Genomic DNA, 24,621 nt, shown 5'->3' with positions numbered 1-24,621 from the left:
TTATGTGCTGCTAACGCTACGCAGTTAAGGTTACCATGTGGATTCAAACAGGAGTAATATTACCATTTAATAATTACAGCGTTATGGGAAGAGCATACCACACGCTGTGACGAATTTAACAGGTTACCACTACCTGGTGGCTTTGTTAGCTGCGGAGTTTTCAGTTGGTTGCTGACTAGCCAGCTTTAAAGTTAGCTAACTTAACACTGAACGTTACGGTAGAGCTTCATGGCGCGAGGTCGAAAACGAGGTGGGATGTATGATACCCCTCATGGCAGCGGTCCCCGCTTCCCATCGCATCCACAGGGGCCTCCCCAGTCGGAGCGACACTGGATGGGGCCACCACACCGCGATGATCCTGGTGAAAACTTCATGCACGGACATCCACCGAGGTACCGGATGCATATGGGGGGAATGTCTGAACCACATGTCCATGATGGTCCAAGACCAATTCATCACCCAATGGATATACAGCCGATGGATTGTCGTCCTAATAATGACACTGACTTGCGTTTCGGCCAAGCCCCTTATGCGAACGATTACCATTCAGAAGCGGATCGTCCACCGATGGATAGACATTATCCTCCGAGGGTGTATGAACAGGGTCTGGAAGGGGATCGTGAGTTTGAGCCTGTGGAGCGAAGATTACCGATAGATGGCGAACCTGAATCGATCCGGTTTAGACGTGTGGATCATGGCCATGGATATATAGATCCCCACTTGGCACCGACAAACTCTAATTTCGGACCAGACAGGCGTCAGTTTGGACCTGGTGGTCATTTTGGACCTATGGACTCTGACTATGGTCCAGATTCGCGCCAGCCTCGACCAGGGGATCAATTTTTGCCGATGGAGTCAGACTTTGGGCAAGATACGCGTCACTGTGGACCAGGTGGACACCTCGGACCGATGGAGTCTGACTGCGGGCAAGATTCGCGTCGGTATGGACCAGGAGATCGCTTTGGACCAATGGAGCCTGCCTTTGGGCCAGATTCGCGTCAGCGTGTACCAGGAGATCACTTTGGACCGATGGAGCCTGACTTTGGGCCAGATTCGCGTCGGTATGGACCAGGAGATCGCTTTGGACCAATGGAGCCTACCTTTGGGCCAGATTCGCGTCAGCGTGGACCAGGAGATCACTTTGAACCGATGGAGCCTGACTTTGGGCCAGATTCCCGTCAGCGTGGACCAGGGGATCACTTTGGACCGATGGAGTCTGGCTTTGGGCCAGATTCGCGTCAGCGTGGACCAGGGGATCACTTTGGACCGATGGAGTCTGACTTTGGGCCGGACTCACGACAGTCTGGACCAGGGGATCACTTTGGACCAGTAAATCCTCGCTTTGCTCAGGGGGAGGATCATTACACACATGTGGGCGCTCGTCTCGGACCCATCGATGATCGCGTTCGACCGTTTGATCCTCATTCCGAACTGGAGGAGGATAATTATGTCCGTGACGACCAATTGCTTGACAATGTCACTGCGGAAGAGGAGAGTTTTATACCTGCAGATCAAATGGTTGTCAATGTAGGTCCGGTCGAACGGACCGTTATCATTGGTTCAACTGTGGACAACCGAGAATTTGAGTTGGACAGACAGTTTGACCAAGTGCCACCTCTCTTTCCAATCGAGGTAATCTTATTCTTATTCACACTATTATGCTTTCACTCTTAAATCTTAACATTTAGTTGTCCATCAACTAATCAGAACGTGTTCCCTATGAATCTGAATTGCTACAGAGCTAAGCTCGTGCTTGAAGCATGCAGGCTACTGGAAACGGCAAGGAATGTATTCTGGATAACGGGCAGGGCTAGCAAAGGTCCTTGGTGACACCTGCCGTTCGCTTAATAGCTGTATCTCAGAAAGCACAACATTAGTATTAGTTATACTCTTCTAAGATGATGCCTTTTAGAAATATTTATATGGTAATTAATGGCACAAATATTTCAGTGTAAATGATGACCGTTGCTTGAATGTTGTCTTTATGAACCAGCAATAAGGATGGAACTCAATAAAGATAAACATTAGAATTAGTTCTGCTCTTCTAATGTTCAGAATGTAGTGTGTTGCTGAAGCTGCTCAGGTGATGTTGGTGGTGGTTTGCCGTACAGGTAAAGGCTGCTTCTCTCGTCTGCACTGCCCTCCTCTGGATCATTGACTTCTCTTGTCTGTACTGCCCTCCTCTGGGTCATTGACTTCTCTTGTCTGCACTGCCCTCCTCTGGGTCATTGACCATTCTGTTTCTCGCCCTGTGTGTCCCTCCTCTGTGAAGGGCGGAGATCCTCACGGCGTTCGTCCTGCCCGCTTACCTGCCCTGGCGCCTTCAGCTCCGTCTCCAGTGCCCACTCCAGCGCCGCGCCCTCAGGGCAGTGCCCCGACCCCAGCGGTGAAGCCTAGAGCCACCCCCGCGCCCACACCCGTGCCCTCGCCCTCGCCTGCTACCAACGCTCCACCCAAGTAAACCCCCCCCCCCCCCCTACAGGACCTCTTCCTCATAGAGAGCTAGTTTGATCTAAAAGTCTCAGTTTGTTAAATAGCTTAAATATGAAATTATATAATTGTATAATTATGTAATTTATACAAAATGTATTTGCTAATTTATAACCGTCTTTGTGTAAGACCCTGACCACCAGTGGGTCAGTCCACTCCATACAGTTCTCACACACGCTGCATTACAGCTGTAGTTTATACACAAGTCCACTCCATAGAGTTCTCACAGGCTGCATTACAGCTGTAGTTTATACGCAAGTCCACTCCATACAGTTCTCACACACGCTGCATTACAGCTGTAGTTTATACACAAGTCCACTCCATACAGTTCTCACACACGCTGCATTACAGCTGTAGTTTATACACAAGTCCACTCCATACAGTTCTCACACACGCTGCATTACAGCTGTAGTTTACACAAGTCCACTCCATACAGTTCTCACACACGCTGGATTACAGCTGTAGTTTATACACAAGTCCACTCCATACAGTTCACACACGCTGCATTACAGCTGTAGTTTATACACAAGTCCACTCCATACAGTTCTCACAAGTCCTGCCTGACTGACTTTGCTCTTTGCCTGCCATTTAAAGTGGGGCCTACTGTGTGTTTAAGAGGCAGGGAGTAGTTCTTATATGAAGAGAGAGTGGACTTTGATATGTCACTGAATGGGGAAATAAGGATGAACACCATAAGGATGAACACCTTATTTCCTCATTTCTCCTGTGTGGAGGTAGTGAAGCCAAGCACCATGACATCAGAGCTTTTTATGGAGGGCAAAGTCTGATTTTGTGTAATATGTTTACTACTGTTTGTGTGTGTGTGTGTGTGTGTGTGTGTGTGTGTGTGTGTGTGTGTGTGTTTGTGTGTGTTGTGTCCTCCACAGGCCTCCCCCGGGCCGTTCCACAGGGATCATCTCCTTCATAGGGGTGAGTACAGGCTGGAGCAGCGTAGCAGTGCGCTGACAACAAGCCCCTTGTGTTGGGACATCGCTGTGGGGGGGGTCATGGGATGTTGTAAAATGTTGGTGGGGGGTCAGTCATGGGATGCTGTAAAAGGTTGTTGTACAAAAGTGAAAAGTGTGTGTGTGTGTGGGAGGGGAGTGATTGGCGTCAGTCTTTTCAATTTTGTTGTACAAAAGTGAAAAGTGTGTGTGTGTGGGAAGGGAGTGATGGGCGTCAGTCATGGGATGTTGTAAAAGGTTGTTGTACAAAAGTGAAATGTTCAAGTATCCCAACCTGGGAGCACAACCTGGCCAACACACTACTAGACATCTTTAGAATGTGTACAGCAGTGTGTTTCCGCTGTGTGTGTGGGCACATACAATCCCTACAGCACTGTGTGTTTCAGCTGCATATGTGGGCACATACAATCCCTACAGCACTGTGTGTTTCAGCTGCATATGTGGGCACATACAATCCCTACAGCACTGTGTGTTTCATCTGTGTGTGTGTGTGTGTGTGGGCGCAGACATTCCCTGATTGTCCTCCAGATGGCAGCACACGGTCACAGAGTAGAACGTGCTGCCGGGGTTTATCTTGACCAGGGTCTCTTGACCACACCCTCTTCCCGCAGGCCAGGCCTCACCAAGGTTGTATACACTAATCCAGCGAAACACGGAAGTAACACAAAACCGCCATTACTGCGTGCCTGGCTGCTAAGAAATTAGCCCGTTGGTTCCATAGGCAGCTGTTGCAGAAGTTAGCTGTCATTAATACACGTCTTAATACCTTATGGTGTTAATAAATGACCTTCATTGGTAAGTTTTGGTACAGTCTGACATCATTGATCCAATGTTCCCTTTCACCTGACATTTTCATTCATTAGCAGTCCTCTCGTTAGACATTCTCTGACAGGATGCTTTCATTAGAAAAGCACAGACAAGTGTCACTCGTCACACTCGCAGGCACGCAGTAATGGCGATATTCAAGATGGCAGCACCCATAAAGTTCGCGCTGGATTAGTGTATATTCAGGTGCGGCTTGTAGTCCGAAATTATGGTAGATTGAGCTGATGTTATCAGATGCTGTTGGATTGACCTGATGTGATCAGATGCAATTTGAATCTGAACAAAACAAATTGAGTTCTTGAGAAGGAAGGTGAATAAAGTCTCCCGCGCTGGGGCAGTGTGTACTGTGTGTGCATCTCTGGCGCTGGGGCAGTGTGTATGCATCTCTGGCACTGGGGCAGTGTGTATGCATCTCTGGCACTGGGGCAGTGTGTGTGCATCTCCTGCGCTGGGGCAGTGTGTACTGTGTATGCATCTCTGGCGCTGGGGCAGTGTGTACTGTGTATGCATCTCTGGCGCTGGGGCAGTGTGTACTGTACGCATCTCTGGCGCTGGGGCAGTGTGTATGCATCTCTGGTGCTGGGGCAGTGTGTGTGTGTATGCATCTCTGGCGCTGGGGCAGTGTGTGTGTGCATCTCTGGTGCTGGGGCAGTGTGTACGCATCTCTGGCGCTGGGGCAGTGTGTGTGCATCTCTGGCGCTGGGGCAGTGTGTGTGCATCTCTGGCGCTGGGGCAGTGTGTGTGCATCTCCCGCGCTGGGGCAGTGTGTGTGCATCTCTGGCGCTGGGGCAGTGTGTGTATGCATCTCTGGCGCTGGGGCAGTGTGTGTACTGTATGTATCTCTCGCGCTGGGGCAGTGTGTACGCATCTCTGGCGCTGGGGCAGTGTGTGTACTGTATGCATCTCTGGTGCTGGGGCAGTGTGTACGCATCTCTGGCGCTGGGGCAGTGTGTGTACTGTATGCATCTCTGGTGCTGGGGCAGTGTGTACGCATCTCTGGCGCTGGGGCAGTGTGTGTACTGTATGCATCTCTGGTGCTGGGGCAGTGTGTACGCATCTCTGGCGCTGGGGCAGTGTGTGTGCATCTCTCGCCGCCGTGACTTGACTGATGTGAGGAATGCTCTCACTGTCTCTGGTGACCTTTGCCCTTTCTCAGCTGGGTCAGCAGTGGCTGATTGATGTGTTGTGTGTTGGTCTCCTCAGGATCACAACGGCGTGATTGAGAGGGACGATCTGAAGAGGTTCTCCTTCAGCTTCAGTGTGTTTCTGGGCAACATCAAGAACTTGGTCGCTGGAGTCAAGGTCCATTTCACCGTCTTCAAAAACAAGGTGAACCATTTCATTACAGCCCTAATTTTGTGTGTGTGTGTGTGTGTGTGTGTGTGTGTGCGCATTAACCTTGTGCTGTAGTGCACCCCCTAAGATGATTTTGTGAGAGAGAGAGCAGTAGCGCTGTAGCGCATCCTCTAAGATGATAATGTGTTTGTGTTGTATTGTTCTGTATGTTCTGAACTCAGAAGAAGGAGGTTGCAACAGATTTATCATTCTAAGATGGTCGTGTGTTTATATAGATAGATACTTATTCAAGTTTGTGTTGTTCTCTATGTTCTGAACTGTGTGTGTGTGTGTGTGTGTGTGTGTGTGTGTGTGTGTGTGTGTGTGTGTGTGTGTGTGTGTGTGTGTGTGTGTGTGTGTGTGTGTGTGTGTGTGTGTGTGTGTGTGTGTGTGTGTGTTGTGAACTCAGAAGAAGATGGAGTTTGCCACAGACGTGACCATCCCTCCTGGGGGCACGGAGGAGCTGGACAATGAGGTGTTTACTGGAGTCATCAACAAGCACGAGGTGCGTCCGCCATCCCGAGAGCCTCTCTTGAGCCTAATCCTGTCAACATGTGGCCTCTTGAGCCTGGTCCTGGTCCTGCCAACATGTGGCCTCTTGAGCCTTGTCCTGCCAACATGTGGCCTCTTGAGCCTGGTCCTGCCAACATGTGGCCTCTTGAGCCTGGTCCTGTCAACATGTGGGGCTTTCTGTGTCAGATCACCCTGTGGCTGACTGGTCATCCTCTCCAAAAAAATCTGAAAAAAAATCACATCTGAAAAAAATCACATACTGTATTAGGAGCCTACAGTTGAGGTTTAATATCATGCGCCTGTACTGTATTAGGAGGCTATAGTTGAGGTTTAATATCATGCACCTGTATTTAGAGCCTGTAGTTGAGGTTTAATATCATGCAATTATTTTGGTGTATAAACCGCATCATAAGCAGCAACTTTGTGATATAAAGGGACCATTTTTATTCTCATTCTATTGCAGGACTCCAAAGGAGGACTGATCGAGGCGACGCTGTACGGTAAGCTGCTGGTGCTGCCGTTCGCCAAGTCCGACGCTAAGGGGACGCTTTTCATGAAGGACCGCGTGACCTTCCAGGTGGTCACTGACCTGGTGACGAGAGCGAAAAGAGCTACGAACGTCAAGCCGCAGTTCCCCCTCACGGTCCAGTTCACCAGGGAGAAGAGGGAGATGGTGAGATGCCTGCTCTTCATGACCCATCAGATAGATAGATAGATAGATAGATAGATACTTTATTGATCACCAGGGAGAAGAGGGAGATGGTGAGATGCCTGCTCTTCATGACCCAGCAGATAGATAGATAGATAAATACTTTATTGATCACCAGGGAGAAGAGGGAGATGGTGAGACGCCTGCTCTTGATGACCCAGCACTAGTTGTCTGCACATTTAGTATGTTTAGTATGTTTGTTTTATTCTCAATTAGTATCACAATAACTGAGCATGACTGGATTCTTTAGTATGGTATTAACAGACGTAATGACAGCTAGTTACTGTAAAAAAAAAAAACTAGCAGTGAGCAGTGAGTGTTTTTGTTTCTCAATTAGTATCACAATAACTGACTGGAACATGACTGGATTCTTCAGTATGGTATTAACAGACGTAATGACAGCTAGTTACTGTAAAAAAACAACCTTTGTGTTCTGTAAAAGTACTCCTTTTCAGGCATTTAGTTGTGTAGTGTAAAATGAAGAGCGTTTGATTAGCTGTAGAGAGATGCCCATGCTGAAGCCCTCCTCTTGTGTGTGACATCATCAGGGTGTGGTCATGAGTGTGAAGGCCGGTTCCTGCTCCGTCATGTCGGAGACCCACAGCAGCCTCCAGGCCCACGCCCGAGAGAACCTGAGCGAGGGAGAGCTGTCCGTCATGGACGAGGTGGAGTTCACCGCCCTCCCGGTGAGTTCCTGTGTGTGTGTGTGTGTGTGTGTGTGTGTGTGTGTGTGTGTGTGTGTGTGTGTGTGTGTGTGTGTGTGTGTGTGTGTGTGTGTGTGTGTGTGTGTGTGTGTGTGTGTGTGTGTGTGTGTGTGTGTGTGTGTGTGTGTGTGTGTGTGTGGTGGAGTTCACCGCCCTCCCAGTAAGTTAGTTCCACACACCGGCGCCTCACTGCTGGCTAGTTACACACCCTCTTCACTAGTTACACACTCACTGCTAATTACACACACCCTCCTCACTCACTGCTAGTTACACCCTCCTCATTTAAATAATTAAGTTGTCTTCAATGATGCCAAAAGTATGAGAAGTCACACATGTAAATGATGAATGTGAAATTTGAAACATATTTATAGCCTATAATGTAGGATAGTAAAAAAAGAAAAGTGTGTGTGTGTCTTTGGCCTTGGAATGTATTAAACTCTTGACATTTGAGTGTATCAAACATTCAAGGCTAAAGAGTTCCTATTGTGTGTATGTGTTTGTAAGAAAAACTGATCACATGAGCAAACAGTAATGCCACAGCAACACACTCCAATACAACACAAAACTGCCTTCAGAGTGAAGACTCCCTTCACTTCACGTCAGTGATGGTGCATTCTCAACATCAGAGCCGGTATCATGGACTCTAAATGTGCTCTGACCACAGGCGTGTCTTTACAGGAGGGGGGCGTTCGACTGCTGAAGTGTGCTCTGACCACAGGCTTGTCTTCACAGGAGGGGGGCGTTCGACTGCTGAAGCTTCCCACAGGCACCGTGACCTTCCATTCCAGCGCCAAGAACAGAGAGATGAAGGAGATGAGGGAGGTGAACGCCGCTGCCAAGAGCAAGGTGAGTAGAGGAGAGGAGAGGAGAGGAGAGGAGAGGAGAGGAGAGGAGAGGAGAGGAGAGGAGAGGAGTAGAATAGGCAGCACCGGAGAGTAGAGTAGGCAGCACCGGTGTTCCGGAACGGTCTTTGATTTCTGTTCTCCAGAGAACAATCAGAACATCGTGTTTGCCAAAAGTCGGTCACTTGAGGGCTCTTGTTTTTGTGTAAAAATCATTTTGAGACTTTTAAGTTCTGCCAGAGTGTAAGATCAACAGCAAACAAACCGTAATGTTACATTCTTACCATAAAGGGATGTTGATTTATTTACCGATAAAGCCTAGATCATAAATTAATGTTGTTGCGTGCGATTGGTTTATTCAAATTCACTTCGCCAGAGAGGTCTTGAATGTTAATGTTAATGTTAGTGTTCAGCTTTTGATGATTTCTTTGTTGAATTCCCCCCTCCACTTCAGTGGAAGCCCATTGGATCAGAGGCGACGGTGAAGAAGGAAGTGGTGGAGGATGTCTGCAGTGAGCTCTTTGAGGGAACAGTGCTTCGACTCCCAGCTAAGGACAAGGAGGGGGTCAACAATATGGTGTGTAATAGGAACAAGGCAAGTAGCCGAAGGACAGTGGCTTTGGAAAATGTAGACATTGTACAGAATTGGATTAAGCTTCAGCCACAGAACTGCTTAAACATTAAGGCATCCTATGTTTTGCATGAAATACAGTAGTGCTATATTACCTTGTCAGTCGACATGACTCTCCGGACATGATCCTTGCTGGTTTGTGAACAAATCCGCATGTACCTTGTCCCAGGGGGAATAGCAGTATCCACATGTGCCTTGTCCCAGTGGGAATAACAGTATCCGCATGTACCTTGTCCCAGGGGGAATGACAGTATCCACATGTGCCTTGTCCCAGTGGGAATAACAGTATCCGCATGTGCCTCGTCCCAGGGGGAATAACAGTATCCGCATGTGCCTTGTCCCAGGGGGAATAACAGTATCCGCATGTGCCTTGTCCCAGGGGGAATAACAGTATCCGCATGTGCCTTGTCCCAGGGGGAAGGTGTGAGCCATGAGGGGTATTTATTTACAAATATTTTCCGAAGGTCAAAGCGAAACGGAGAAGGTCCGAGAACACTGTTGGAGTGTGTGTAGGAAGGCTTACTGTGTGTGCATGTGGGAAATACATATGGGGACTCTGTGTGTGTGTGTGTGTGTGTATGAAGCCACCATTGATGTTCACAATGAGGATTGACCCAAAAGCAATTGCTTTAATGTACATTTTATTCATGCTTGCATGGGAGAAGACCATCCTAGAATTCAAAACCATCAAAATCTGGATTTCATGAATCCTTTTCTCTCCTTTCTTCATCTCTACTTTCTGCTGTGCTGCAGGAGCTTCTGCTGGGGAGTTTGCAGACGTCTGTGGGAGGAGTGGAGAGGAAGCTGAGCTTCAGTGCAGACGATGTGCTAACGAAGGCCACCATGCTGTATGGGGATAAAGTTCAGTTTAAAATATCCACCAACCCAACGACCAAGGCAGAGAGGGCCGTCGCCGTGGAGATCCTGGCCGACACCCTCCAGTGCACAGACACAGAGGAGCAACGCCATACAGTGAGTCTGCCGTGTGTGTGTGTGCGCGTGTGTGTGTGTGTGTGTGTTTGAGGCACTTTGATGGTCCAGAAGAAGCCCAGATCAGAAGGCATCACAGTCGAATCCAGAAGTGTGATGTCATACCTTGCGGTATTCTTGCCCCAGCTGTGGCACAACTGGCTGGAGCTCCTGCACCGCACTCCAGTGCCCCGGGCTCGATTTCCGCCCCCCGTGGTCCTTCCCAGATCCCACCCTGACTCTCTCTCCCGCTCACTTCCTGTCATTCTCCACTGTCCTGTCCAATTAAAGGAATAGTTCGGTATTTTACACGTTAAGCCCGTTTTCTGTATTGCCGAGTGGTTACTGGTCTTCAACGATCTTCTATGGCAAGTTTCGCAGTGAAATTCAAATTCTGTTGTGTTATATTATGCACACACGGTTGTGAGGTATCTGAAAAAGTACTTCCGGGATTTCGGAAATCCCTGATAAAAGATGACAGAAGCTGTATTTCGCTGCTAAACTTGCTATAGAAGATCGTTGAAGACCAGTAACCACTCGGTGAGCTGCACATTTTTAAAAACGAACGTTTAGGGGTGTTTTAAGGACCGAATAGACCATGCACAAAGCAAGCAATGTTAAGCCATACAGAGCTCCATTCTAAAGCTGCCAAATTCCACAAACAGCCTCAATCGTCAAAATTTGGGTGTCAAACACTCGTTTTCATGCTAGGCAATACCGAAAACGGGCTTAAAGTGTAAAATACCGAACTATTCCTTTAAAGGCATAAAAAAGCCCAAAAAATATACTTACAAAAAAAGGGGGAACCTGCGGTATTCTAACCTTGGCCAGAAGTGTTACGTCATACTTTGCCTTAAATGGGAACTTCAGAATTCTAACCTGGGCCCTAGTTTCTATTTTTATTGGTGTCCAACTGTTTACTAGGGACAAAACTTAAAAAAAAGGTAAAACTAAAAAGGGGTAAACAGTCATGTCAGTTCTGTAGTTTAACTGAGGAATACAAACGATAAAAGCCCACTCGATTTCGTTTTGTTCTTCAGTTTCACTTTAAGGGGTGCATTTATCTGTTTTCAGGGCGTTGTTGTTGGCCTTAGTAATATCTTTGAGTTTGGATACATCAAGTACCCGCAGGACGATGAACTGTACTTTAAATTCTGTGAGGTGATGGAGGAGAAGGATCTTTCCCTCTTAGAGAAGGTGGAGTTCACTGTTGTGCCAGTAAGTGTGTAAGAGTGGAAGTGGCTTTACTTTTGGGATCAGGGTTCATACGTTTTTTTCAAAAAAAAAGGAAAAGTTATGGAATTTGAAAATGCCAATTTCCAGGCCTGGAAAGGTTTTGGAAAACAAGAAACATCCCAAAAGTTTTGGAAAAGTCATGGAAATTTGCTTCACCCAATTCAACTCAGAAACATATCTTATTTGGGCAGGTCATGTCTCACACTTGTCACAGCCGATTGGCAAACTTTTACTTTTGGGATGTAACCTTGCTGCACCCCAGTGGGTGTGTCCCCCGGTTGGAACAGTTTTTACCGGAGATAAACCAGGTCACTCTGACTCTGCCATCATCTCTTTCTTCCTAGAAAAACACATCTGAAGCTGGAGACCAAGCCATCAGGGTCAAGAGGGTGACCGAGAGTGCGTTCATCTCTGCTCCCAAGCTAGAGGGTCTGGGCACTGCAGATAAAGAGAAGGTACAGTAGACTGGGAAATGGGTGCTGTACCATGGAGGCAGTTTAGATCAAGAGAAGGTACAGTAGACTGGGAAATGGGTGCTTTACCATGGAGGCAGTTTAAATCAAGAGAAGGTACAGTAGACTGGGAAATGGGTGCTTTACCATGGAGTCAGTTTAGATCAAGAGAAGGTACAGTAGACTGGGAAATGGGTGCTTTACCATGGAGGCAGTTTAGATAAAGAGAAGGTACAGTAGACTGTGAAATGGGTGCTGTACCATGGAGGCAGTGTCTTTGCTAATGTCCCCCAAGATAGCAATTCTTTTCTAGTCTGTCAATTTCTTCCTTGGAAAAGTTCAACTCCTGAAATATCAGGGAATTTAGCTTGTATCATAGCATGTTTGAATAGCCAAGGCACTTTTCATGGACTATTTTTCTCTATTGCGTTTTATTTTATGCGTTTCATACATTGCATGGTTGTTATCACCTGGTGTCTGATGTGTTTAAGATGCTGTGGCTGAGTGCTGTCTGCTCGGAGCAAAGGTAGCTTTTTGCTGTGGATCGCCGGTCATGGCAGCTTTGTAGTCTGTGAAAGTCAGGGAAAAGTCAGGGTATTTGACGTGTGACTTAGGCTACATTTACACCATCAGTTACATGTGACCCAGTTTTTTTTTGCTCATGTGGCACAATTCCGATGTGCGGCATTGACATGTAAACAGGAAAACAACGCATGGATTCTGATATTTCCAGATCGGTTTCAGGCCTCATTCATATGTGGAAATAAGGCAGATGTGAATTGGCTAGCCTACTTTTGGGGACAGGGCTTTTTCCGTCAATGCTCCCACACTCTGGAATACCCTACCACTCCATGTCCGCTCTGCCCCGTCCCTGTCCATGTTCAAAAAGCACCTCAAAACATTTCTCTTCACAAAGTCCTTTGACCCCTAACACCCCCCCCCCCCCCTCTCTCATTTGTTAAGCGACCTTGGGTATTATGAAAGGCGCTATATAAATCCAAGATATTATTATTATTATATTATGTGTCAATGCAGCAGCAGCATTTTCGCCTAACATTACATACAGTGTTGCTTTCAGTTTCACATGAACGCAAAAGTGGCAGAACGATGTAATTACAGTGAAGACCGAGATGAAGAAGCTGCAATAAAGACTGTAGTATCTCCCATTGTTCTGTGTACTCACTGTTTCACCTTAATAAACAAAACTGACAGCTTATTTTGCAGATTTCTCAAGATACTTTGGAAACGAAAGTAAACAACTAGTCACTGAAATACCTTAATGCTGGTGCTGTCTGTTTGCTTTCGTGTTGGTGACCTTGTTAACACAAATATCTAATATGGGCCACTCTCATGTTAATGTAAGCAGGCAGTCCAAGAAAATAGATACTGTATAAGCAGAAAATCAGAACTGCATCAAAGTCCGCCGGTGTAAACGCAAGTGGGAATCCTGTTTGTGTTCTCCCTGTGTTCTTGTGACCTGGCAGTGGGGAACCCTGTGTATGTTCTCCCGGTGTTCTTGTGACCTGGCAGTGGGGAACCTTGTTTATGTGCTCCCTGTGTTCTTGTGACTAGGCAGTGGGGAACCCTGTTTATGTTCTCCCGGTGTTCTTGTGACTAGGCAGTGGGGAACCCTGTTTATGTTCTCCCTGTGTTCTTGTGACCTGGTAGTGGGGAACCCTGTTTATGTTCTCCCAGTGTTCTTGTGACCTGGCAGTGGGGAACCCTTTTTATGTTCTCCCGGTGTTCTTGTCACTAGGAGTGGGGAACCCTGTTTATGTGCTCCTTTTATGCCCTCCCCGTATTCATGTCTCTGTTAATCCTCCCGTGTGTGTAGAAGAAGATGACCATCAATCTCCTGAAGGACGCCGTACAGACGCCACATGCGGGAGTCCAAGCGCACCCAGATGGTCCAAGTACTATGTGAGTTGGTAGCCATTTACAGGAGAGTTGTGCATTATTAATATTGCGTGAGTTGGTAGCCATTTAAAGGAGAGTTGTGCATTATTGTAAACAGCAGTGTGTAACTGGTACAGTAGGCAGCAAATAATTAGAAGTGCCAACCAAAATTACTTAACATGTTGAATGTCGTGTTTGAAATAAATTAACTGAAGTTGCAAGGTTTGCCCCGTTGATGTCATGTGTGTATTGAGAATTTGCTTCAGTCTTTACACAGAGTATAATGGAACAGTTATCTGTGGTAGTAGACAGTTTAATACTTGTATATAAAATGCTGAAGTGAAGATGTGAAGATGTTTGTGATCTCGCTGAATAAGGCATGTTTTGTGGAGGTCTTCCTTAAGCAGACATCACATAATTTCTATGATGGCTAAAGCATTAGATTTGTTTTATCTCCTCTACAGTAAGACGGAAGAGCAGCCTGTCTGTGCTAAACATGTTGCTGTGGTAACAGCTGACGCTACAAAGGGGAACCTGAGTGAACCCAACCAGTTTACTAAAAATGCTACGAAAGGGGGAGTGCAGGAGGCCAAGGTGCCCAAGAGCAGAGAGGAGTCTGGGGGAAAGGGAAAGAGCAGCAGCCAGAACAATGCTAGTGATGGCAGGCCTGGTGGTCTGAGTCAGCAGAGCTCAAGTAAAGAAGGGAAGCAAGGAGGAAGCAAAGCGAGCAGTGATAAAGACAGGAAGGGTCGCAGCACGAGTAGAGAGAAGTCTCCTAGACACGAGAAGAGCAGGAGTAGGAGCAAGAGCAAGGAGAAGAACAGTGACAGATCAACCGTGCAGTCCAAGAGCAAAGAGGAGGCTGGGAAAAAGGAGAAGACTAGTAGCAATAGTCAGAAAAATGGAAATAGCAGCAGCAGCAGTAGAAGCGAGGACAGGAGTGGCAGGTCCGATCATCGGAGTCGCCGGAGCTCAAGCAGAGAGGGCAGACGAGGAGAGAATAAGGACAGGAGCGACAAAGAGCGAAGCCGCAGCAGGAGCAGAGAGCGGTCCCACAGGAGTCGCAGTCGTAGTCGGAGTCGCAGTAGCAGTAGAAGCCGGGACAAGGGAGGCAGGTCTGATAGGCATCGGAGCCACCGTAGCTCAAGCAAGGAAAGGAGAGGAGGAGGAGGCAAAGAGAAGAGCAACAGAGACCGGAGAAGTCGCAGCAAGAGCAGAGAGCGGCCTACCAGGCCCAAGCGCAGCAGGAGTAGAAGCAGGGACAGGAGCAGGGACAGGGACAGAGAGAGGAACCGAGAGAGGGACAGAGACCAGGATCGGGACAGAGACCAGGATCGGGACAGGAGGAGGAGCCACAGCGCGGAGCGTAAAGATGACAAGAGAGGAAGCACCAGTAGGGAGCGTCCCTACAGGAAGCGGAGCAGGAGCAGGAGCAGCAGCCCCAAGAGAAGGACCGCGTCCGCGTCCGCAACCGACGCATCAAAACCCCCCTCAAGTTCTGGCTTATTTAGTAAGAATCAGCCAACTCCCGTGCTGACCAGTATGAGTGCCAGAGGAGGAGGGGCAAGGTCTGGGGTTGTGGACGAGGAGCTAGCGCGCAAGAAGAGGGAACTGGAGGAACTTAACGAGCTGATAGCGCGGAAGAGAGCAATTGTGGCCCTGGAACAGAAGAAACGAGCGCCAGTTATTGATCCTAAAGAACAGACTGGTTGGAGTTCTCAGCCCTTGCCTGCAGTCAAGAAAGAGATTCCAAAATGGTTACCACCATCTAGTCTTGATCGCAACCAAGATGTCAAATTGCCGACTACACCAATCAAGTCCATTTTGAAGAAACCCAAGCAATCGTTCCTGGAGGTCTCATCTCCACCTCAGGTCTGTGATGGTTTTACATTCACCCTTCTTTACCTGTAATCAGCCTCGCTTTCTCCACCTTTTCCTTTTAACATGTAATCCTTTTTTTCTATAACAGGATGAAGGAGGGGCCGTCCCCCCGACACCCTCCGTTTCCCAACCGCCCTCTGGCCAGCTCTTTCCCATACCTGTGCCCCCAGCCCGCTCCGCCCCACCTCTTCCACATCCGTTTGATCTAGCGTACCCAGCACGCACACTACCGTCATCATCCGCTCACCCAGCCGTGCTGGAGACTCCCTCAGCGCCGCTCCCCTTCCTCGGTACTGAGCATACTCTTCCTCAACGCCGCTTCAGTCCTCCCCCTCCTCCTCCTCCTCCTCCTCCGCAGCAGCAGGGGGCGCCGGAGTCCAAGAGCAACGCTGCTGTTCAGATGCAGCGCTTCCTGAAGATGCTCAACCAAGGTGTGGACACCAGCCTGCTCTCTGCGATGGCCAAGCAGGAGAGTCCTGTCGTCGAGCCTCAGCGCAGCGTAGCCAGTCCCCCGCGCAGGGACGAGCCTTACGATCCTTTCATGGCGGCCGACGATCAGGAATACTCCGGCAAAGATTACCTGCTGCCCCATGAGAGGCCTGTGGAGGATGGGAGTGGCTTCTCTCGCATCGTTGGCATGAAGCCGGGGCTGTATGTGGAAGACCAGTTCCTCAAAAAGAGTAACGTGGAGGAGGAAGAGAACTACCTCTATGGTGACCCTAGGGCCGAAGATGACCACCAGGACCGGTACAGGCAAGGCCTTGAACGACATAAGAGCTCAGCACCAAAGGAGCAATCCAGGGATGACCACCAGGATCGGTACAGGCAAGGCCTTGAACGACATAAGAGCTCAGCACCAAAGGAGCAATCTAGGGATGACCACCAGGATCGGTACAGGCAAGGCCTTCCGCGATATAAGAGCTCCGTACCACATGAGCAATCCAGAGAAGAAATGTCTAGACAGACTCAATACCAAGAAATACCAGCAGTAGCTGCAGCAGCGGCTACTGATAAACAAAAAGACAAAGAGACGACTTATGATGGAATTAAGAACATTTTCAATATGTTAGGTATAGAACTAAATTCTTCCGATGTTAGCAAGCTGACAGACAGGACTAGGGAGCGTCTTTATGGCGGCAAGAGCGCCACGCTGTCGTCGGAACACAAAAAGCGCAAACATTCCCCTAGTCGCCACAGGAGTCGCACGGCGTCATCGGACTCGGATCAATTTCGGTCAACCTCTCCTGATAGGCCGACCAACCGGCAGGTGTTCATGAGCTTCCGAGATCAGCCACAACAGGACACTGAACGTGACTCGCACAAAGGGAAGAAAATAAAGAGCCTGGATGTCCGTGGGCTGACGAGCTACCGAGATCAGCCACAACAGGACACTGAACGTGACTTGCACAAAGGGAAGAAAATAAAGAGCCTGGATCTCCGTGGGCTGACGAGGACTATCAAGAATGCACCAGAGAGCCCTACGCTGGAATCCCCAGAACCAACAGCAGCATCACAGTCATCTACTCTGCTGCCTGAACCATCTCCTGCTCCAACTGTCCCAGACTATGCATACCCTTACGCTGGACTTTCGTATGCTGAGCCCACTTACACCCCCAGTCCATTTGTTATTGATCATTCTGCAATGCCTCCGCCTCCACCTCCACCAAGTGTTTATAACCCCTACACCATGGTAGCAGGGCCGACATATCCACCTCCCCTGACATATCCACCACATCCTCCTCCTGTCATGCCCTATATGGGTGTTCCTGGCCCTGGTCTCCCACAACCACCACCACCCGTGCCTTCATCTTCCTCATACTCTCCTGTACTTTATCCCCCTAACCCTTCCTGCAGTCACCCTTATAGGGAACCTCAGCTTCCAGCGACTACTGTGATTCCCACTCTACACTCCCAGCCCACCAAGATCCTGGAACAAATCAGCACTGTGAAGCCTCGCTGTCTCAAAGTCATTGAAACAACTGTTTCACCGGTTCACCGCACTACAAGCAACACGATAGTCATTCAGACAAAACCTACACTAACAGAGGATGGTGTGAAGGAGAGACAGAAGAAAAGGGTAGGCAACCCTCTACTCACCACTGAAGATGAAGATGTGTGTTGCTAAGTCTTCCTCATTGCAGTTGTGAGTTGTCTTGTCCACATTTGTTTTGCTGTGCAGCTGGAGCAGATCAACCTGAGACTGAAGGAGAAAAACCAGAAGCTCATGGAAGCTAGACGGGTTAAGAGCAACGAGTCTACAACAGGTATCAGTTAAGAGCAACGAGTCTACAACAGGTATCAGTTAAGAGCAACGAGTCTACAACAGGTATCAGTTAAGAGCAACGAGTCTACAACAGGTATCAGTTATTAGTGGGATGCAGCCCTGCTGCATGAGCACACCAGGCCAAAGAGAAATGCAATGTCATGTGTGAATGGTAAGTATTTGGTAGGCACAGTTGACATTATGTGAATAGTTTTTGGGTCGTAGGCATTTTCTTGTTTAATTGAGGGTCGTAGGCATTTGCTTGTTTAATTGAGGGATTACGTTTTTATATTTACCCATTCGTGTCTGTGATGCCAGGTGGTGACCTAAAACGTGATGCGTTGAAGAATAACACTCCGAAATTTGGCGATTGTTATTGACAGAACAGTTTATGTGTATCATTCTTTGCATCGCAATGATTTCAAGAGGGATCTTGGTTGACAGGATCTACCAGACCTATTGTGTTTAGATAAACCGTTTCCATATGTGAACTAGAGACCGTGTCTGAAGAATCAGGTCCGGACTTCGGAATCAGGCCCTGTCCGTTTAACTGAGGCCTTCTTGGGTTGTAGTTACCACCAGGCTATGGAGCCAAACAAGTTGCAAGATCCATAATGGCAGGTTAGCTTGAGGAAAGCTAGTTTGTAGGCAAGCTACAAATTTAGGGCCCTGCGTTTTCCATAGTAGAGAAAATGTGGACGGAATTGCAGAATTCAGTATGCAAATGGAGTAACGTTTAAACACGGAATCAATTCTATTTTGACTTTTTCAAATAAAATGAACCGGGCAAGCGCATTGTGCTAGGGAGCTATCAGGGTTTAATGGCCAGGAAGTAATATCCAGGGAACATCTGGGCTCAATGATCTGGAGATTCTGTTATACAGCCTTTCCAGGGAATATATTAAAGCAACACTAAAGAGTTTTTTGTACCTTAAAATAATTCTTCCAAAATTATTTCAGTGGCACTTCTGCATTCGCTTTGCGGCCCTCTGTCGGCTATAATCGCACTATGTTAGTTTACCAAATTGGGTAGCGGATCTGTATTTCATGGAATGAGACATAAGAAATTACAAATTTTACTTGCTTCGATGTCGCAATACATCATACTTTCATGAAGTCATGCAACATACTCTGCCTTGTTTGTGGACATCTTTATTTACTGGATAAACAAACAGTGTGCATGCGAAAGAGGAAAAAGTGCTTTAGTGTTGCTTTAAAAAGAGTAGGACCTCAGTGTGAAGGCAGGTTTATAGATGTTTTAGATAGCTAGACAGACAGACCGACAGACAGCAGCTATCTTCTCTCATTATTGTGCAGGTAAAGTGAAATGAATTACAAAGCCATATATAATGGATACATGTAAAGAAAGCGAGAATAACGTGATGGATCGTGGGGACAAGTGCAGCGAGCCAGGGATCAGCACGTATAATCAACAAAAATGCAACACTTGTCTCTTATTTTTCATGCGTTTATGGAAAAGACCGAAGACCTCTTCTATGTACTCAGGCAGCATCTCTGGTGGAGACCCAAATCCAGCTAGTGAACGTGGGCTCTGTAGAGCTTGCCAAGTCGGCGGGGGCTGTAGATGTGCTGTGGCTTGGTTCGCTACAGATCTACGAAGCTTTGCAGCTTCCGTGAGGTCTGCAGATTTCTTAGTCTTGGGAGCAGTGAACCTCTTTGTTCTTCGAGGTGTAACCAAGTACCGTGTTCTGGTGCCACATGTAATGAGTGCAGAACCCTGCTGATGGAGTAGGCTCCAGGCTCTTCTGGTGCCACATGTAATGAGCGCAGAACCCTGCTGATGGAGTAGGCTCCAGGCTTTTCTGGTGCCACATGTAATGAGCGCAGAACCCTGCTGTTGGAGTAGTGTTCTGATGCCACATGTAATGAGTGCAGAACCCTGCTGATGGAGTAGGCTCCACATGTAATGAGCGCAGAACCCTGCTGTTGGAGTAGGCTCCAGGCTCTTCTGGTGCCACATGTAATGAGTGCAGAACCCTGCTGTTGGAGTAGGCTCTAAAGAATAGATAGATCATAGATTATAGATCAGTGGCTCCAGGCTCTTCTGTAGGCTCTTCAGGAAGCAACACCTCTGAAGACTTCTCTTGGCCGTCACTGTCGTACTGAAGGACCACACAAAGTCTGTGGGACTCCTAGGAATCTGGAGCTCTGGACTGCCTCTGCCCTCATGGTTGATTCTGATGGAATGGCTATCGTTGTTTCTGTCTCTAACTTCATTATTAGATACATGGCGGGGGGTCATAGATGTTAGCTATGGCTGTCACAAGATCAGAAGAATTCTTGACAGCGATATTCTCACAATATACTCTACAGGAAAATTGGACAAAATAGAAACAAATTGGGCTGAATGATTTAGAGAAAATATTTAATAGTGATTTGATTTTAAGCCTCTGTTCAGTATTCACTACATAGGTTAATACTGTATATTAAAATAACCCGGTATAGTCCTTTGCTAAGTCTTGTCTTATTGGGCAAGACTAGCACTACTTCTATTGGCTTTACACTGATTGCATAAGTTCAAATTGCAATTTCGATTAAAAATCTATGAATCTTTCAGCCCTTAATGATAGGAATACAGTTATATTCACCTTAAAAGTTGAAATACTGGTCCATCATTGTCATGATATTTGCTATTAATTCTAAACTTCCATTCTTGTTTGAGAAAAGGGTGGGATGCATTTTAGCTAGATAGTGGGTTGGAGTTGTGGAGCAATGCTGGGGCTGTGTTAGCCGATAGTGTAAGGTGACCAGATGTCCGAAACCAAAACTGGGGACATAATCCCAAAAATGCTGAGAAAACGGGGACATTTTCAGTTTGACTATCAATCTAATTGAAATACATACAAGTTTTATCTTCCAAAAACCGGGAAATGGGTAGTTTTTCTGTAATTCTCTGGGGACAGGCAACCAAAAACAGGGACTGTCCCCTGAAACCGGGGACATCTGGTCACCCTACAATAGTGGAAATGCTGTTTAGATTGGTCATGAAATGCATAGAGGTTTTAGCTGTCCGAGTTAGCCGCTTTTTGTGATCCTTGTCGTCTTCCATTGAGAGACGGCAAATAATGTCGTACTGTCATTCTGAGGTCTTTTTTAGGTCTTTTTCGATCCTTTTTTTTTTTGGTTTGTGACTATGGTGTGCTTTTACTTTGTTTTAGAAATCAGGCAACAGTCGTGCTTTGTCAAACATTGCTAGGTGAGCAAACAAGGTTTTGGAACCTTGGAGGGAAAGAAATCAAGGTTCATAATTAATGTTGATTACATTTAGGTTAGCTTGGCATAATGTGCCATATCTAGCTTAGCAAGCTCAAGCAGGCCACACATACGGTACGTGTATCTTCAGGGGCCTGAAGTCACCCTTCACTTTAAGGGTGTGTTCACACCAAACAGTCGGGATAAGGACATTACCATGTCTTATTTGGTGTTAAGTGTCCTTCACTTTAAGGGTGTGTTCACACCAAACAGTCAGGATAAGGACATTACCATGTCTTATTTGGTGTTAAGTGTCTGCCATTACACCATTCCAATTCTAAAATGCATGTAGATAACTAGTCTTCAGCTCAGTTTTAGACAGGGGTATGAGGGAGGTCCGTTAGGGGTATGAGGGAGGTCCGTTAGGGAGGTCCGTTAGGGGTATTAGGGAGGTCCGTTAGGGGTGTGAGGGAGGTCCGTTAGTGGTGTGAGGGAGGTCTGTTAAGACACATGGTACCATGGGCTTATTCTGGGTAAGAGTTCCAGGACAGGAGTGCGCTTCAGTGTCCATTAGGCAAAGTGTAACCTGAAGCTAACGCAGTGTACTGTGCTGTTGCAATCTTGCAGGCAACGTTACCAGTGAAGAGGTTAAGAATGTCTGGATTTGCGGTCACTCTCTTGTGACGTGGGCCGAGAAAATCTCCAGACAGTCTCCAGAGGTGGCCATGCCCCTGAGCATGGACCCCGACAGCGTGCGCATTCAGTGGAAGGGTCTCCAGGGCATGACGTGGGAGCAGCTCGTACCCCAGCTGCACCAGCTGAAGCTGAACTGGCCCAACCCCGACCTGCTCATCATCCACCTGGGGGGCAACGACATCAACAAGAGCACCTCCGAAGAGCTGCTGAGCGTAATCAAGAGTGACCTGACCTCCATACGCAACATCTTCCCCCGTTGCCTGATCGTGTGGTCCGACATCCTCCCAAGACGCAAATGGAAGCAAGGCGTCTTGCCCGTGGAGGCTGTGGACCGAGTCCGAGACATGATCAACTGCCGAGTGCACACTATACTCGCTGAACTGGGGGGAACCGCCATCACGCACGAGAACATTGGCCCTGAACTCTACTGCCCCGATGGTGTCCGCCTCTCTAAAAAAGGGATCGAGGCATTCAACCTGAATTTGGAAGACTTTCTGGAGAAATGGAAGAATGAGGTCTGCCAAGAACCTAAAAACGACTAGAGGATGGTGAGCTAGTTGTATTTTTGTTAATCTTTTTTCACTTTACAGGCAGTTGCCACTTGTTGATGCTGCTGTTTATATGTATTGAACACTTGAGTCAAGAATGTATTTCAGTTTTATATCAGACTGTATTTAGTAAGCCTGTACACAGTCAATGTCTGATCTGCGTTACGTTGTTTAAGAACATTTTATGTTGTCAAATAAAGTCTTTTGAATAAAATAATAATAATTATTTCCTGATTGCGTGGATTTATTACAACTTTATAATAGTGTTATGATAAAAATACCTAAATGAAAGTTAACAATATTTCATTCATTATCATTCATGTCATGTACATTCAATTCCATTGTTTCTGTCCAGTTCCATTAGCATTTTGATTTAAACGTTTTGCTCATTCAGGTTCTGATAAGGATTAATGCTAAACTGAAATCAGACAGAACATGAGTGTCTGGTTCAGGGTTTTCTGAGATCAAAATTCCGATGCCTTGCACCAAACATCACTTTATATTAAGCTTCCTCATTTGTAACCATCTGCTTGTTGACCAAAATCCACTTGACCGAAAGCTGGATATGTGCCCCTCTTGAGATTCAGGACCACATCAGGAGCCCTTGACCTTTCCTCTAGATCTCTGTTTGACCTTGACCTTTCCCCTTGATCTCTGTTTGACCTTGACCTTTCCTCTGGATTGCTCTGTTGACCTTGACCTTTCCCCTGGATCGCTCTGTTTGCACTTCAGTCTTCTGAGAGGCCACTCAGTCCTGAAGGGGAGCAAAGCTATCTTTAGATGTGCCATGATTTGATGTTTTGTCTTTTTGGATGTTTTTACAGCTTCATGTCATTGTTTTTTAAAACCAGCTTAACATTACTGCTAATGAAAGTTACAGGTCTGTTTACCAAGTTTCTACCAACAGGGACTTGAAGACCCCACAGACACGTGGACTTTTTTGTCTCTGTGTTGCTGTGATCCTGTGGACTGTTGTATTTGTGTGCACTTCAATCTGAGTCCTGAAGAGGACAGAAGCTCGCTTCAGATGGGACATGATCCAGTGTGTTTCGGATGTTTCTAGCACTTTGTGTTTTTTTTACTGGCTTAACATGGGAAAATTGTGGTAATCAAGTACTGTTAATCAAGGCGACAGGTGTTTTTGCCAAGCATCTACCAACTGGGCTTTGAAGAATCCACAGACATGAACTTTTTTTTTATCTTTTGTGTTCTGGTCATCCTAATCTTCGATATTGTATTTACTCTTCTGAGATCGGGGAAGAAGAGGATGTGAAGAAAGCTGGTCTCATCCTTCAAAATCAAGACCTTCCTATGTTTGAGCAATGAACATTCTTCACGGTGTACTCTCCTGCCTTTTAGGTGCTGACCACTGAATGTAGCATAATGAAATGTCAACCTGGGATCATGTGTAATACTTTTGTTAAGCTGATTGAAAATTGTATGTATGAAGCTGGGGGGGGGGGGGGGCAGTATATGATAGAGCCTCAGCTTCATGATATTTTCACGTATGCCTAAAAGTAATGCGTGCGTGCGTGCGTGCGTGCGTGCGTGCGTGCGTGCGTGTGTGTGCGCGCCCTTAAGAGTTTGTGTGTGCCCTTAAGAGTTTGTGTGTGATGTGATGAGTGAGTGTACCTGTACTTTTTTTTGCCTGCCTGCCTGCCTACCTGACTGCTCTGTCCTTTGTTGAAAAGTGTGGACAGATGGTTCATACCTGTGGTCAGGTGCCATCAAATTCATTGTTTCTCCATTGTGATGTTTACCAGTTTCCTTGTAAAGGCTCCAACATGAATACTGAAGCAACAGGACATTTTGACGTGATATTTGTCCTATTCTATGTTTTATATTTCAAACAGAATTTCAGATTCAATAAAAGTTTGTTTTTTCAAAAGACTGGACTGTTTTCTTTTATATCAATGTATGCATGTGCCAGGCCCTATCGGTTACTGGAGGGGAAATGAATTAGTGGATATATCTTTAGGGCAAGTGTAATAGTATGGTATGTATTTATAGCCTAACTGGTAGATGTGTATGTGTACGGTATATGTTTATCCTTAGGGCGAGTATAATAATAGTAATTAGTATACCTATTGAAATAGACTATAATGCTTTGGCAGAAAACAATTATTCTTTTGTTGCATGTAGCCTAGTGTTTTGACTATTTGTGGTTTTATAATAAAAAAAAGATTAATCATCAGCTAATGACTAGCCCTATCAGCAATGCACAAAAAAAGGAAGTGTTAGTGTACTTGCATTTTCAAAGGTGACCCAGATACTTTTTTGGTTTTGTTTTTTTTTGGTCCATAGACAACTTTAATTGTTTAGAAAAGTATCTCAGTCATATTTTAATGGGAAAATGGGAAAATATACTTTAAAATATTATGTAACTAGTTTAAGATCTTTGTATCGATAACCGGATGTTTCGTCTATGTGAACCCTCACTTACGGAAGTACTC

At 46.7% G+C, this 24,621-nt stretch overlaps 1 protein-coding gene across 4 annotated transcripts; it reads left to right on the top strand.

Moving 5' to 3' along the window:
• LOC134063572 (uncharacterized) lies at positions 1–22,394 on the top strand. Of its 4 annotated transcripts, none has more exons than XM_062519161.1 (17): positions 1–1,632; positions 2,273–2,457; positions 3,378–3,420; positions 5,484–5,609; positions 6,025–6,120; positions 6,592–6,801; positions 7,386–7,523; positions 8,274–8,387; positions 8,838–8,978; positions 9,768–9,986; positions 11,058–11,201; positions 11,564–11,674; positions 13,506–13,591; positions 14,032–15,439; positions 15,537–17,525; positions 17,628–17,712; positions 21,552–22,394. In XM_062519161.1, the coding sequence occupies exons 1-17, from the start codon at positions 229–231 to the stop codon at positions 22,160–22,162; spliced, it is 7,110 nt and encodes a 2,369-aa protein (XP_062375145.1). In that variant the 5' UTR covers positions 1–228; the 3' UTR covers positions 22,163–22,394. The 4 variants fall into 4 exon arrangements, with proteins under 4 accessions (XP_062375145.1, XP_062375144.1, XP_062375142.1 ...); XM_062519160.1 differs by having other exon boundaries at positions 8,220–8,387; positions 8,838–8,960; XM_062519158.1 differs by having other exon boundaries at positions 8,220–8,387.
• The last annotated feature ends 2,227 nt before the right edge of the window (positions 22,395–24,621 follow it).

Source organism: Sardina pilchardus, chromosome 18 (assembly GCF_963854185.1).
Source record: "Sardina pilchardus chromosome 18, fSarPil1.1, whole genome shotgun sequence".
NCBI classification, from domain to species: domain Eukaryota; kingdom Metazoa; phylum Chordata; class Actinopteri; order Clupeiformes; family Clupeidae; genus Sardina; species Sardina pilchardus.
The sequence above is the reverse complement of the archived record's forward strand: the minus strand, read 5'-3'. Positions and strand labels throughout refer to the sequence as shown.

Coding starts and splice junctions, on each gene's coding strand:
- LOC134063572 (XM_062519158.1), top strand. CDS start 229: ATGGCGCGAGGTCGAAAACGAGGTGGGATGTATGATACCCCTCATGGC. Junction 8,388..8,837: donor ACGCCGCTGCCAAGAGCAAG/GTGAGTAGAGGA, acceptor CCTCCACTTCAG/TGGAAGCCCATTGGATCAGA. Junction 13,592..14,031: donor CCAGATGGTCCAAGTACTAT/GTGAGTTGGTAG, acceptor TCTCCTCTACAG/TAAGACGGAAGAGCAGCCTG.